The sequence below is a fragment of the Scyliorhinus canicula genome, chromosome 2 (assembly GCF_902713615.1).
Source record: "Scyliorhinus canicula chromosome 2, sScyCan1.1, whole genome shotgun sequence".
In the NCBI taxonomy this organism is placed as follows: domain Eukaryota; kingdom Metazoa; phylum Chordata; class Chondrichthyes; order Carcharhiniformes; family Scyliorhinidae; genus Scyliorhinus; species Scyliorhinus canicula.
The window spans coordinates 127,875,273-127,891,379 of record NC_052147.1 but is presented as its reverse complement, the minus strand read 5'-3'; the positions used below and the strand labels follow the sequence as shown (position 1 = coordinate 127,891,379).

General features: G+C 45.6%; 1 protein-coding gene across 1 annotated transcript in view; it reads left to right on the top strand.

Annotated features, from left to right (window-relative positions):
- Positions 1 to 16,107, top strand: part of trpm2 (transient receptor potential cation channel, subfamily M, member 2) — a 254,653-nt gene that overhangs the window by 213,537 nt on the left and 25,009 nt on the right. The window contains exons 31-32 of the mRNA XM_038790260.1: positions 8,813 to 8,899; positions 11,694 to 11,796. Of these exons, the coding sequence (XP_038646188.1) occupies positions 8,813 to 8,899; positions 11,694 to 11,796 (190 nt within the window). The remainder of the gene's footprint in view (positions 1 to 8,812; positions 8,900 to 11,693; positions 11,797 to 16,107) is intronic.

Here is a 16,107-nt window from a genome sequence, read left to right as displayed (position 1 = left end):
CTGTATGACATCAGGAAGTTATTCACTTGCCTTGACAATGTCCCTGGATCCTTTGATGCCTTATGACTGTATGAATCGCTCGGCCAATCCACTTGTTGCAGGATGGTATGGAGCTGACATGATGTGCTGTATACCATTTCATTTTAAATAGTCTTCAAACTCCTTAAAAGTGAATAAAGTTCCATTGTCACTTACGACCTGCTCCAGTCTGCCAAATCTTGCAAATATTTCATCCAATGGAGGGCAGTGGATAGTGATCTGCACACTGGGTTTATTGGTGTCTTAAAATCTCCACATATCCTTACTGAGCATTTTTATTTAGTACAGGAAGTATTGGTGTAGCCCAATCACTTGTAATAACTGGTTCAAGATAACGGGTCTTTCTAGTTCTTCTTTGACATTTGGCCTGATGGCATGTGGTACAGTTCTGACTTTGAGACATTTTTGCGTACTGTTTGTCTTAATTTTGAGTTGGACGTCAACTCCGGTCATTGAGCCCAGTGAGTTTTGAAGTAAAAACTCACCACTATTCTTAGAATTCCCCCTATGCCAAAAAGGGTCAATAAGACATTCTAAATGGTGAACAGGGATTCTCACTCCCTGACTCCTCTGCAGACTTACGTGGGTGCTATTCGGGTCAATCTATATTTTCAAGTTATCCTCCAGTATAACCCATATCTTCATATAAGAATTGTATCTACTTACCACTTAGTAGCATTGATCCTGGGTCCCGCATTGCAAAGTAAGTAAAGTAGACTTTGTAATGACCGCTGTTTCAGGTTAAAACTTTTAAGTTATTTTATTATTATATTTTTTCTTTTAAAAGATGCAATCACTGTCTTTACAGAAAAGTAAAAAGATTTTGCTTCTTGATTCTCCTGGTTGTTTGAAAAGACCTTCAGGTCTACCTTGACAATCCCTCTTCTTTAACTTTTGGTCTTCCTCAGATGGATTCGCTGTTCTGCTCGGTTGCTATAGAACATAGAACATAGAACAGTACAGCACAGAACAGGCCCTTCGGCCCTCAATGTTGTGCCGAGCCATGATCACCCTACTCAAACCCACGTATCCACCCTATACCCGTAACCCAACAACCCCCCCTTAACCTTACTTTTGTTTAGGACACTACGGGCAATTTAGCATGGCCAATCCACCTAACCCGCACATCTTTGGACTGTGGGAGGAAACCGGAGCACCCGGAGGAAACCCACGCACACAGGGGGAGGACGTGCAGACTCCACACAGACAGTGACCCAGCCGGGAATCGAACCTGGGACCCTGGAGCTGTGAAGCATTTATGCTAACCACCATGCTACCCTGCTGCTATGTTGTATTCTTCCCATGACCGTGCTATAAGAGCTGACTCTGCTGGTTGTCCCCTTTTTTAGGGTTTATATTCCCCTTCTAGCAGTTATTAAGTTTATATGACAGTATCGTAAAGTAACTTTATTTTACTCTTGATTGTACAAGGTACCTTTAATCTGAATTATTTCTAACACGACTATGTATTCATATTGAGCATGACTTAAGCTCATCGAACTCTGATTACATTGTTTCCCTTGTGATGTTCAAAAGTGCTTTGATCCCAGAGGGGTGTTAAATCTGGTTCCTGTCACTTCTAAAGTTGTTTTATTACCAAATAGTGCCCCTAGCTCAGAACTCTGACTCCAATTTGGGGCTAACGTGTGTTCCCGTGGACACGTTGTCTCCAGCTTCCCGTATTCACCTGGTGTCAGCAGAATTTCACACCTAAACATCTGTCACCCAATTCAACTGAAGATCCTAGCAATTCTTTTTTAGCGGCTTACTAATATAATTAACTTCAAAGAAAGTGCAAAATATTGTTTTTTTCCATATAACCAAAAGTTCAATCTGCTGTGACTTAAAAGACATGCATCAGTTTTACAGCTTGAATAGTCACTAGCTGTTTTCTTAACGCCTGTCTGATAAAGGCTATCTGTATTTCAAAACCTTCTTTTGCAGCTGCTGTTAACCCTTCGTGGGATTTTCCCCTACATTCTCTCATGTAACCTGAGGTCAGATATTGCATGACTTCCATGTTTCAAATGACATATTTTCCCAGTTTTACTTTTACAGTTTTCAAACAACTTTTTGAACTTTTCCAGAAGTTGCTGTAGGTCATTCCTTGAATCAACCAGTTGATTTATCACTCCCCAAATGAGTTTAATTTTTCCCAACCACATTCTACCAGATAAAGCAGGAAAGTTCCCACAGACAACATAGAGGGGCAACTCCGCTGTTTGCCCATTCACTTCTACTTTTACCAAGATGTATAATAATAGGAACCTTTATTGTCACAATTAGGCTTACACTAACACTGCAATGAAGTAACTGTGAAAAGCCCCTAGTTGCCATATTCGGGTACACAGAGGGAGAATTTAGAATGTTCAAATTATCTAACAGCACGTCTTTCGGGACTTATGGGAGGAAACCGGAGCACCCGGAGGAAACCCACACAGACTCAGGGAGAATATGCATACTCCGCACAAACAGGGATCAAAGCCGGGAATCAAACCCGGGATCCTGTGAAGCAACAGTGCTAACCACTGTGCTACTGTATTCAGTGGTACAAAATATTCTGTGTTTGTAGGATAAGATTTTATGGTTTTAATGGCAGATACTTTAACTTCTGGTGATCGCTTGTGTCCAGTATCAATGATACAGCTGCTCCTGTATCCACATCCATTTTGACTTGGTTTCCATCAAGCTTTAGCAATATCCAGAAATGTTGTTGATCGCCCCATACCATCAAAAGGGCCTAGTTTCAGCTTTTGAAGTTGTTCAAGTATAACAACTACTGAGGGGTCTTGAACTCCACCACCATCTTGTAGACTCAACTAGTAGGCTTAGATATCTTCTTCATTTTATACATCTCAGTGTTGGTGAAATTTTCTGTGACCAGCATGCTTTGGCAACATTCCCTTTTTTAGCCACAGTTCTTGCACGTATTTTCCCTACCCTAGCATTCCCTCGTTGTGTGTCCAACTTGTGAACAGTGATGATATGGTCATACTGTTGCAGACTTGATTTGGCAATCTCCATCATGTGCATCTTCACTCCAGCTCCTATCTGCGAAGCCTCTTTTATTGCTAGTTCCATTGATATGGCAATTTATACAGCTGATTTGAAAGTTAAGTTGCTTACAGTAAGTAGCTTCGTTGCGGAGTCCACATACCAGCCGATCACAAAGGGTGTCATCTAGTGTTGCAACAAACCCGCAGTATTTTTCTAACCTTCTTAAGGTTGCCATGAATTGTAAGATGCTGTTCCTGACTATGGTGGTGGAAGTGAAACGTTTCCGTAATTATACGTGGTCTTGGTGAGGAGTGATTTTCTAAAATAGAAACATAGAAAATAGGTGCAGGAGTAGGCCATTCGACCCTTTGAGGTGCACCACCATTCAATATGGTCATGGCTGATCATGCAAATTCAGTATCCCACTCTTGCTTTCTCTCCATTCCCCCTTGATCCCTTTAGCCGCAAAGGCCACGTTCAGCTCCCTCTTGAATATATCCAACAAACTGGCCCCACCAGCTTTCTGTGGTAGAGAACTCCACAAGTTCACAACTCTCTGAGAGAAGAAGTTCTTCCTCATCTCAGTCCTGAATGGCTTACCCCTTATTCTTAGGCTGTGACCCTTAGTCTGGATGCCCCCACCATTGGGAACATTCTTCCCGCATCTACCCTGTCCAGTCCCATCAGGATTTTATATGTTTCTATGAGATTCCCTCTCATTCTTCTAAGCTGCAGTGAGTACAAGCCCAGTCGATCCAGTCTTTCTTCATATGTCAGTCCTACCATCCTGGAAATTAGTCTGGTGAACCTGTGCTGGACACGCTCAATAGCAACAGTGTCCTTCCTCAAACTAGGAGACCAAAACTGCACACAGTACCCAAGGTGTGGCCTCACCAAGGCCCTGTATACCTGCAGAAAGACATCCCTCCTCCTATACTCAAATCCTCTTGCTACGAAGGCCAGCAAGCCTGCTGCACCTGCATGCCAACCTTCAGTGACTGTTTTAACCATGACACCCAGGTCTCGTTGCACTTCCCCTTTTCCTAAACAGCAACCATTAGGATAATGATCTGACTTCCTGTTTTTGCCACCAAAGTGGATAACCTCACATTTACCCACATTATATTGCATTTGCCAAGTATTTGCCCACTCAGACAGCCTGTTCAAGTCACCCTGCAGCCTCTTTGCATCCTCCTCACAGCACACACTGCCACCTAGCATAGTGTTGTCTGCAAATTTGGAGATATTGCATGCAATTCCTTTGTCCAAATCATTAATGTATATTGTGGACAACTGAGGTATCAGCACTGAACCCTGTGTGACCCTACTAGTCACTGCCTGCCACTTTGAAAAGGACCCATTTATTCCCACTCTCTACTTCCTGTCTGCCAACCAGTCCACCATCCACATCAATACACTACCTCCAATACCATGAGCTTTAATTTTGCTCACTAATCACTTGCATGGGACCTTGTCCATAGCCTTTTGAAAGTCCATGTGCACAACATCCACTGGTTCACCCTTGTTCACTCTACTGGTCACATCCTCAAAAAAGTCCAGAAGATTTGCCAAGCATGATTTCCCTTTAGTGAATCCATGCTGACTTGGACCAAACCTGTCCTCACTTTCCAAATGCTCAGTTAATTGATCCTTAAAAATTGACTCCAACATTTTCCCCACCACCGATGTCAGGCTAACCGGTCTATAATTCTCTGTTTTCTCTCTCCCTCCTTTTTTAAAAGGTCAGGTTACATTAGCTACCCTCCAGTCCATTGGAACTCTTCCAGTGTCTATAGAATGCTGGAATATGATCATCAATGTGCCCACTATTTCTAGGGCCACTTCCTTACATACTCAGGGATGCAGAGCATCAGGCCCTGGAGTCTTATTGAGTTTTAATCCCATCAATTTCCTCAATACAATTTTCTGAATAAGGATTTCCTTCAGCTCCTACTCATGCTGGACCCTCTGTCCCCTAGTATTTCCAGAAGGTTATTTGTTTCCGCCTTAGTGAACATAGATCCAAAGTAATTTTTCAACTGGTGTGCCATCTCTTTGTTGCCCTTTGTTGGGTGGGTGGAGGTGGCCTCTTGCTGGGGAACGGGTTTAGGGGCATTGTTGATGGCGGTTCTGCCATTCTCGCTGGCCAGGTACTCTGCGAGCACTGTGGTAGTGTTGGTCTTGAGGGTTTGGGGGCAGTGGAGGTAGCATATGAGATTGGACGGTGCCTCACTGTGGGCATCAATTTGTGACAACCACTGGTCTACACAGGGGTGGGGGGGATACTGGAATTGAGCTTTCCAAGGTGGCAGCAGGCAGGGATTGAACGGTTTGGGGACATGTTCGTAGGGGGCAATTTTGCGAGCTTGGAGGACCTGGAGGAGGAATATGAGCTGCCCAGTGGGAATGAGTTTAGGTACTTACAGGTCCGGGAATTTCTGAGGAGAGAGGTGCCGTCCTTTCCCAGGTTGCCGCCCTTGGGGCTGCAGGATGAGGTGCTGTCGAGGGAGGGGATGGGGAGGGGAAGGTGTCCGAGGGTTATAAGGAGCTGATGGACTGGAAGGGAGTCCCGATAGGAGATGTTAAGAGGAAATGGGGGGAGGAGCTGGGGGACGTGGGGGCGGGGGGGGGGGGGGGGGGGGGGGGGTTGTAGGTGGAGGCCAGGACGTGGGAAGAGGCCCTGTGGAGGGTGAATGCGTCCTCGTCATGTGCAAGGCTCAGCCTTATTCAGTTTAAAGTAGTTCACAGGGCTCATAAGGCTGAGGCGCGGATGAGTAGGTTTTTTGAGGGAGTAGAGGATAGGCGTGGGCGGTGCACGGGGAGGCCTTCAAACCATGTCCAAATGTTCCGGGCATGTCGGAAACTGAAGGGGTTCTGGCAGGGGTTTGCGGATGTAATGTCGGAGGTTTGGGTTAAAGGTGGTCCCGAGCCCAGGGGTAGTGATATTTGGGGTGTCGGAAGACCCGGGAGTCCAGGAAGCAAGAGAGACCGATGCTTTGGCCTTTGCCTCCCTGATAGCCCAGAGACGCATTTTGCTTGGGTGGCGGGACACGGAGCCACCGAAAGCGGGGATGTGGGTGAGTGACCTGGTGGAAATCCTGAGGCTGGAAGTTTTTCTTAAGAAGGTAAGTTGATGGGTTTGCCTGTAGGTAGAAGCCGATCATCGACTTTTTAAAGGAAGATTGAGGTGGCAGCGGGGGGTGAGGGGGGGAGATAAGGGGGCTGAGAGGGAGTTGGAGGCAGGTACTCTCGCAACATTCAAGAAGCATCTGGGCAAGCACGTAAATCACCAAGACAAAGTAGGCTATGGACTAAGTGCTAGGGGTGGCAGTGGAATAGTGATATTGTCGCTGATCTAGAGAGCCAGAGTTTAACTCCCACCATGACAGATGGTGAAATTTGCATTCAATAGAACTCTGCAATTAGAAATCTAAAGGTAACTTATTTTTTAAAAAACAATTAAAAACACATCTGGTTCACTAATGCCCTTTAGGGAAGGAAATCTTTCGTCCTTACCTGATCTGGTCTACATGTGAAGCCAGACCCACAGCAACGTGGTTGACTCTTCAATGTTCTCTGGGAAGGCAATAAATTCTGGCCCAGCCAGCGACGCCAACACCTATGAACAAATATAAATTGTTAATTAGTATAGATTGATATTTGAATGTCAGCATAGACATGGTGGGCCGAAGTGTCTGTTTATGTGCTATATGACTCTATGATCTGCACTTTTAGACAATGCTTTCCAGGTCATTATAACTCACTGAATAAAATAATTCTCTTTATTGTACCTCTGTTTTTTGGCAATTCCCTTAATTTGTTTTAATACAAATTCAGGGCGGAATTCTCCGCTCCCGGGAAAAATCGTGAAGGCCGTCGTGAACTCGGCCGAGTTTCACGACGGCCTCGGAGGCCGCTCCTCTCACCATATTCACCCACACCCAGGGGGCTAAGAGCGGCGCTCCGTAACTCTCGGCTGCCGGGCCTTGACGCTTGCGTCAAGGCGGCGCGCCGAGAGTGATGCGACGGCGGTGCCTATGTGACGTCAGCCACGCATGCGCAGGTTGGCCGGCTCCAACCTGCACATGCGCGGCTGACGTCACGACGGCTGACAGCTCGAACCCACGCATGCGCGGTGGCCGTCTTCCCCTCAGCTGCCCCGCAAGAAATAGTGCGTCCGATTGAGACGCCGGCCCAACGATCGGTGGGCACCGATCGCGGGCCTGTCCCCTCCTGAGCACAGTCGTGGTGCTCATTCCCCACCAGGCCCCCTACAAGCCCCAAAACGGGCATCTCACGGCGATTTCACAACGGCAGCGACCAGGTGTGGTTGCCGCCATCGTGAAACGGTCGCGATCGGCAGGACGCTCGGCCCATCCCGGTCGGAGAATCGCCGGTCGCCGTGAAAAACGGCGAGCGCCAATTCTTCTGAGCGGTGGGTGGGAAAATTGCGTGGGGTGCCAGGGGGCATGAAATTAGTCGGGGGGCCTTCCCGCGATTCTCCCACCCGGCGTGGGGAGCGGAGAATTGCGCCCTTAGAGTACCATTTTTTTCCAATTAAGCGATATTTTCCAATTAAGGCTAATCCACCTACCCTGCGCATCTTTGGGTTGTGGGGGTTGTCATGAGACTGTCCCTATAAGAAATGTTTGTCTTCTCAAATGGCGGCAGTAATGTCATTGTCTGGGTGGAGCTGGGCGATTGCTCTGGTTTTTACTTTCATTTTGAGCTGGAAGGTGTTTGTGGCTCTGAGTTTTACTTTCGGTTTAGACAGTTGGAAGCTGTATTCAGACTACAAGGATCTTGGAGTCTCTCTCTCTGCAAGTTAAAAAGATGTCTCCGAATCACTTGATAACTTCAAAGTAATAACTGTTCTGGAAGGAATTCAAACCTACTGATTTGTGGTAAAGGGATGCTTTATGGATGTTGTTACTTCAGTGAAATAGTAAAGGGGAGTTATTAAGGGTTAACTATAGAGTACTGTAGCTGTGTGGGGTATTTATGTTTGTAGCTGATAAAAATGTTTACTGTGTGTTTATAAAATGTTAACTGAATTCGTAGAATAAACTTTGGTTTTGATTAAAAGTGCTTAAGGCCTCTGTTGAATAACACGTGAAAGACAGGCCCTTGTGCTCTTCGTAACCAAAATCTATAAACAGTTGTAGGTGAGGTGAAATCCATGATATACTTTGCTGTTCTCTAAACCCTGGCCCATAACAGGGTGAGACCGACGCAGACACGGTGAGAATGTGCAAATTCCTCATGGACAGTCACCCGGGGCTGGGATCGAACCCGGATTCTTGGTGCTGTGAGGCAGCAGTGCTAACCACTGCACCACCGTGCTGCCCTCCCTTCATTTTTTATGCTCTGGTTCCTCACCCTCCTGCCAGAGAAATTACTTTCTTGTTATTTACATTTGAAAACTATTTGTGATTTTAAATCTCCTCTTCACTTTTTATGCTCTAAAGGGAATAATGCCAATTTCTTCTGTCTGTCCACATATCTGTAGTCCCTTTATCTCTGGAACCTTTCGAGTGAAGCTCCTTTGCATGTTAAGGAAGTTTTTATGTGTTACCAGTGCTCCCCCCTTGTGGGACATCAGGGTACAGCATTGACATTCTCGGGCATGTGAGATTGGTGCCTGCTCCTACTATTGAAACAACCTTGTGTGTTCTGGCATTTGTATATGGTTCATGTAGCTCTTTGCTGACAGTACAATGTCTAGTTACTAATGTTCTAGATGTAGCAGCTGTAAACTTGTCCATGCATGTTTCAGAAACCCAAAGGGAAGAACCGGACTGGGTGGAAGAGGGAAGCTTCATTGTTTTGGACCAAACCACGCGATAGATCCCATCATTACACGGTAAGAAGATAGTCACCGTGACTTGTCTATAAACAGGAACCTTTCATGTACATCAAACCTGGAATATTGGGCGGGATTCTCCGAACCCGCACCGGGTCAGAGAATCACCAGGTGGGGGGGTGTGGTGGGGAGCAGGGGGACATGGCGAATCGCGGACCGAATGCCCATGGGTTCGCCCGAGTCCCGCCGGCAACGTTTGCGTGCGGTCCTACCTGGCGGGACCTTGGCATTCATGCTGCGGGGTACGTCCTGGTGTGGGGGAGGGGGGATCTGACTCCGGTGGGGGGGAGGGGGGGGGGGGCTACACGGTGGCCAGGCCCGCCATTGGGGCCTACCGATCAGTGGGCGGGCTTATCCCGGGGGGCCTATGTTCCTCCATGCCAGGCCCCCGCAGAGCTCCGCCATGTTGCCCGGTGGCCGGCATGGAGAAAGCAACCCACGCGCATGCGCGAACTCGTGTCGGACATGGTGCGCATGCGCAAACTCACACCGGCTGTGGCATGCATGCGCTGACCCGTGCCGGCCGTGCATGAAGCGCTCCAGTGCCGTGCTGGCCTCCTGTGCAGCGCAGGATCGCTGATTCTCGGTGGCAGATGACCCCGTCGTAAAACGCTTCTCTCTTTACGATGGCGTCAACACTTAGCCCCATTATCGGAGAATCCCGCCCATTGTAGTTCTTACAATACAGACTAGCCCTGGTCAAACTACAGTAAGTAATAAAAGTGCAGTTTGTGATAACCATGTAATTGACCTCTCCTCCTTGATTAGAATCCCACTCTGGGAATTTATTACAATGAGAGGGTTCATGCTTCACTCACGCTGGAAAAGACAATATGGAGGTTATGGGCAGAGGACCAGGTTTCAGTGTGGTATACCCCATACTCAAATTACTTCATGCTCCAGCACACTGTTGGTGTTTTATCCATGCAGCTCTCCCCTCCAACTGCTGATCATCCTGACAGGTCACTCCCATCTCCCTGTTTTAAGAGTATCTTCATTAATCCTAATATCAAACTAAACTTTGAGTAAAGTAAAAGCTTGCTTCAACTTTAGATCAGTCTTGTCCCTTTACTGGAGAAGCTCTTCCCCACCTCCAGGAAGCAGTGCAGCATCACACTATCAGATATTGACCGAAGTTTACAGGGACGTAGAGGGGAAGGGCTGCCAAAATAGTATAGGAAGGTGGCACAGCATCCTATCGCCATGCCATTAATTTAGCAGCAGGAAAGATGGCAAATGGCCACCTGAAGTCCAATTGAGCCACTTACCTTACTGCGAGAGTGCACACCCATCTCTCTGTCCTCTTTCTTCAGGTGCAACTCCAACAGTGGCCACTGCTGCAGATGGCATTGCTGAGCCATTGGAGCTGATTGGGGTGAAGTAGTTGTCTTTAATAAGGGTGGCAGACCCAGATGAGCCATTTAATTAGTATCTGCCGGTAAGATAAACAGGAGTGGGCAATCATCCCTAATAACAATAATGGATTCAAGTCTAGCCACCTCAGGGAAGAATATTTGTGTGAGGGGCTGGGCGGAGCTTAGAGAGAGAGAAAGACAGGAAATGCTATTTTGAACAGTCACAGGGAAAAGGCTGTGGAAATCGACCAGAGAGGTCATGAATATTGCCACCGAGACAGTCTTTGGAAAAGGGCTCTGAACCAATGTCCCCAACAGAAGGAAATTGACTTTGTAAATATAAGTATTAGCTTGGCCTGTCTGTGTGAGCGGCATAAGAGCGGCATGGTTATTGTGAGTGATGGTTAATGAGAACTAGTGTATGAAGGTTGAGAAACTTATGTAATCTGTTAATGTTGGAGCTGAAGTAAAAGATTAAATACTGTTTTCTTTTCTTGCGTTGTAATAAAGTTTGTTTATATTATCTTATATTATCACTCCTGGAATGAATCAATCTTTCTGCACCACATTAAAACTTTAAAAAGTTATGACATGTGGGCCAGTCTCTTAGCCACTGTTGAGAGCTGACCACCCGTTCGTAACAAGAGTGAGAATGGGGTGTTTGCACAAAATAATAAAGAGATGGCAGATGACATGACCATATGTTTTGCTTCTGTCTTCACTATGGAGGATACAAGAAACATTCCAGTTATAGCTGTAAATCAAGGGTAGGAGGGAGAGAGAAGAACTTGGTAAAATTACAATCAGTAGGGCAACAATACTGATCAAACTGATGGAGCAAGTTTCTGGGTCAAGTTGACAAGTTTCTGGGTCCTGATGGACTTCATCCCTGGGTCTCAAAAGAGATGGTAATGAGCCCATCTGCGAAAATACTAATTGGGCAATAATGGGGCCAGGGCCCAGTTAATATATATTCAGGCACATTGCCTAGCAGTGATCATTGAACCTGGAATTGAGCCTGCGATGATCGGCAATAATTTCCTGGTGCTGGGCTCAGTACCAGGCTAAGTGGTGCATCGGCACTCAAAGACCCAGATTATTCAGGGTGAATTCCAACCCAGCAATGCACCACTGATTCTGATTGATTGTCTGAAGAAAAACTACACAGGAAATGTGTGAAATTGCAGTCCTCGCACCGAGCTTTCATCAACAGGACCATACACTTTATCAAATGGACAACAACTCATCCAAAAGATCCATTACTCTTAGAAGACAAGCTATGTGCTGGTAAATTCAGCAATATTGCATTAATAACCTACCTTGATTCAATAGACATGGACTAGTGGTTAGACAAGGAGTCGGAGTGCTGCAAGGGAATATTATAATGATCTTGTATTTTACTGACACTCAATAAATCTAATATTTCCCTTCTATTACAGCTTTAAGAGGAACTCAGATAACTCCCCAGCAGTAAAATGTGGCAAGAAGGTATTGGAGTTTCTTGTTGTCCGGTATCCAGGTGAAGATTGGACCTTACCTGCGGTACGTATCACCCTGTGATGAAAGGTACAAGGAAATTAGACAATAGTTATAAAGACAGCCAGTTCAAAATCTATATAATACAGTAACAAACTTGTGTATGCATTCACTATCTTCAACAATTCCATTGCCTCTGCCAATGTCCTTATTTCCTATTGATACTTCTTACCCAAACTTGCCAAGTTAGAATTACACCCAAAGAGGGATGACCTCATTGAAACATTGAAGATTACAACTGGGCTTGACAGGTTAAACACTGGGACATTATTTCCCCTGATTGGGAAATCAAGACAAGCGGGTCAGTTTCACGGTAAGGATTTGATTTGATTTATTGTCACATGTACCGAAGTACAGTGAAAAGTATTTTTCTGCGGCCGAGGGAACGTACACAGTACGTACATAGTAGACAAAAGAATAACCAATAGAGAACATTGACAAATGATCAAATAGTTTTAATAGGTCACAACGCTGATAGGAGATAAACTAAAAGGGACAGGGGGAGAGAGCTCTCAGAGAGTCGCCATGCTCCAGCGCCATCAGCAAAAACAACCCAAGCATATCGAACCACTCTTCATAACTTAAATGTTCCAGCCCAGGCAACATCCTGGTAAATCGCCTCTGTTCCATCTCCAGTGTAATCACATCCTTCCCATAATGTGGCAACCAGAACTGCACACAGTACTCCAGCTGTGGACTCACCAATGTTCTATATAACTCAAACATGACTTCCTTGCTTTTGTAATTTATGCCACGATTGATAAAGGCAAGTGCATTTTTCACCACCCCATTAACCTACCCTTCCCTTCTGTGATCTATTTACAAACACGCCAAGGTCCATTTGTTCCTCAGGACTTCCCAGTATGGTGCCATTCATTGAATATTTATTTGTCAAATTGCTCCTTCCGAAGTATAACACCTCACACTTTTCAGGATTAAATTCCATCTGCCACTTTTCTGCTGATTTGACCATCCCGTCTATATCTTTCTGCAACCCAAGACTCTCAGCCTCATTGTTAACCACCTGGCCTATCTTTGTGTCATCCGCAGACTTACTGATCCTACCCCCCACATAGTCATCTAAGTCATTTATATAAATGATGAATAATTGGAGACCCAGCACAGATCCCTGTGGTATGTCACTGGACACTGGCTTCCAATCACTAAAGCAGCCGTCTATCATCACCTTCTGTTTCCTACAGCTCAGCCAGCTTTGAATCCACCTTATTAAGTTCCCCTGTACACCATGTGCATTTATCTTCCTTATCAACCTCCCATGTGGGACTTTGAGAAAGACTTTGCTGAAATCCATGTAAACTACATCAACTGCACATTGACCCAGTTAGTTACGTGTTCAAAAAAGTCAATCACATTTGTTCAGTATGACCTCCTCTGACAAAGTCATGCTGACTATTCCTGATCAAACCTTGCCTCTCCAAGTGGAGATAGATTCTCTCCTTCAGAACTTTCTCCATTAGTTCCCCCACCACTGACTTGAGAATCACTGGCCTGTTCCCGAGATGATCCCGAGAGCCTTTCTTAAATAGTGGGACCACATTCATGGTTCTCCAAACCTCTCCTATTGGCAGAGAAGAATTACAAATTTAGATCAGGGCCCTGCAATCTCCTCCCTCACCTCCCACAGACCCTGCAATCTCCTACAGCCCAGCCAGCTGAAATCCATGTAAACTACATCAACTGCACTACCCTAATCTCCACAGTTAGTCACATGCTCAAAAAATTCAAACAAATTTGTTCAGCATGACCTCTCTCTGACAAAGCCATGCTGACTATTCCTGGTCAAACCTTGCCTTTCCAAGTAGAGATAGATTCTCTCCATCAGAACTTTCTCCATTAGTTTCCCACCACTGACGTGAAACTCACTGGCCTGTAGTTCCCTGACTTATTTTACTAAAGTCTGCTCTCCCCCAATCCAAGACTTGTTCTGCTATTTGTCTATTTTCTTGTCCATAACAAATTTAACTTGCACCATGTTGTGGTCGCTATCACTAAAATGCTCCCCACCATCACATCAGCTACCTACCTATGAAGGTCCAGCTTCATTCCCCAGAATGAGATCCAGCACTGCATCGTCCCTTGTTGGACCCTCCACATGTTGAGCTAAAAAGTTCTCTTCTATACATTTTACAAACTCTGCTCCATCTAAGCTCTTAACACAATGACTGTCCTAGTTAATGTTGGGAAAGTTGAAATCACCCACTATAATTACCCTATTTTTACATACTTCTGCAAATTGCGCACAAATTTCTCCTCAATTTCCCGCTGACTATCTGGGGTCTATAATAAGCACCTAGCAATGTGGCTATCCTTTTTTATTCCTGAACTCTACCCACAAAGCTTCATTTAACACCAGCCCCAAGATATCATCTCTCCATACAACAGTAATTGACTCCTTAACTAATAGTGCAATGCCTTCCCCTCTTTTGCTCCCTCCCCTGTCCCTCCTGAAGATTCTGTATCCCGGGGTGGTAAGCTGCCAATCTTGCCCATCAACCACATCTCAATGATGGCTACTATATCATAATTCCATGTGTCAACCCTGGCCCTTAACTCATCCGTTTTACCTATAATGCTCCGGGCATTAAAGTAGAGGCCATTCAGCAATGTCTTACTCTCCTGAAACTTACTACCGCTGTATTCCCTCTGACCTGATTGCTTTTCTAGATTATACTGTGTCCCTATTCTGCTAACAGTCTGCATCCCCTCCCCCTGCCAAATTAGTTTAAACTCCTCCCAAAGGCATGAGCAAACCCACCAGCAAGGATGTTAGTCCCCCTCTACATCTTGTGGCTTTGCAGTATCCTCATCAAAGTGGTCTGGGAGAGGGCAGCATGGTGGCAGAGTGGTTAGCACTGCTGCCTTATGGCGCAGAGGTCCCAGGTTAGATTCCGGCCCTGTGTCACTGTTCATGTGGAGCTTTCACATTCTCCCCGTGTTTTCGTGAGTTTCGCCCCCACAACACAAAGATGTGCAGGGTAGGTGGATTGACCACACTAAATTGCCCCTTAATTGGAAAAAAAAAATTGGATACTCTAAATTTAAAAATAAAGGTGGTCTGGGGGCTGGGGCTGATGGGGTGGTTGCAGTGGGCCTCGGCCTTTTCCTGCTGGTACCAGTGAGATAGAGAAGAAATACTGAATGATTAGCTGCGTAGTCACCAACATGGCTAAGCACTCAGTTTTGGCTTGTGTACAATGGTTCTCACTGGCTTGGGAGATGCCAATGTCACCCTTGGTATAGGCAGAGACCTTGTGCTTTTTCTCCAGTTCTACCACCTGCTATTCACAAATAGTGAGTGGCCTAGGCTTAGGCATTCATCCCTCCAGTCTGGGATCTCTCGGCATTGTTATGGATGAACACCTCTTGCATAAAAAGTTGTGGACAGACTGTGATGAATGCCAACCCAGATGATAAGGTTGCCTAACTTCTGAGTGCTGACTGGACCTCTCTACGGTTTGAGGAAATAAGCTGTGCATAATCTGAGAGGAGGTGCAATATCAAAGTGTGCGAGTTGGTGATGTCTGTTGTGATGATTAGTGTGTGAGATCTGTTATGACCCCCTGGGCTAGTGTGTGGTGAATTGCAGCTCCCCTTGACCGGAGTTGCAACACAGTCGAAATTACCTATTCATTTTCAGGAAACACCCAAAGTCTTTGGTCTTTGTCTGCTCAATAAGTTCAGTTACCAGGTTATATAAACACAATTATTTTTTATTAATAACAATAACTATAATTAAATCAGCAACAAATACAACAGGTTAACTATTACTTAATTCCTAACCACCCCTTAACTCGCCCCACCCTCTATACACACACACACAAGACAGACAATCACAGAGGGGAAAGAGGGGTATAAAGGGAAATAATACAACAAATAAAAAGGATAAAAGTCTCTTAACGTGAAAACACAGAGGCCCGTTTTAGGCGTGTTTAGCGGGGTGTTTCTTGTTGCCTGCAACCTCGGCAAGGAATGCCCCACTGAGGCTACACTTACTCCACTTCCTGGTTATGAATGGCGGACAACAGGCCACTTATCCTGCCCATCGCCATGCTTAATCACCAGAGGAGGACGTTCCATCCAGAGAGTGGAGGAGGGAGAGAGAAAAAAAGACATTATTGAAAGAGAGATATTGCTCTATGCTCAAATAGCTTGACTTTGCAGATTTGCAGAGAGGAGCGGATTCCTTAGGTGAGTTATTGGAGAGGTACTGCTGACCATGGAATCCAGCAGAAGTCAAAAGCTGCAGGAGAGATAAGTAAAAGACAGGAGATAATATATGTTCAATAAACAAAGTGC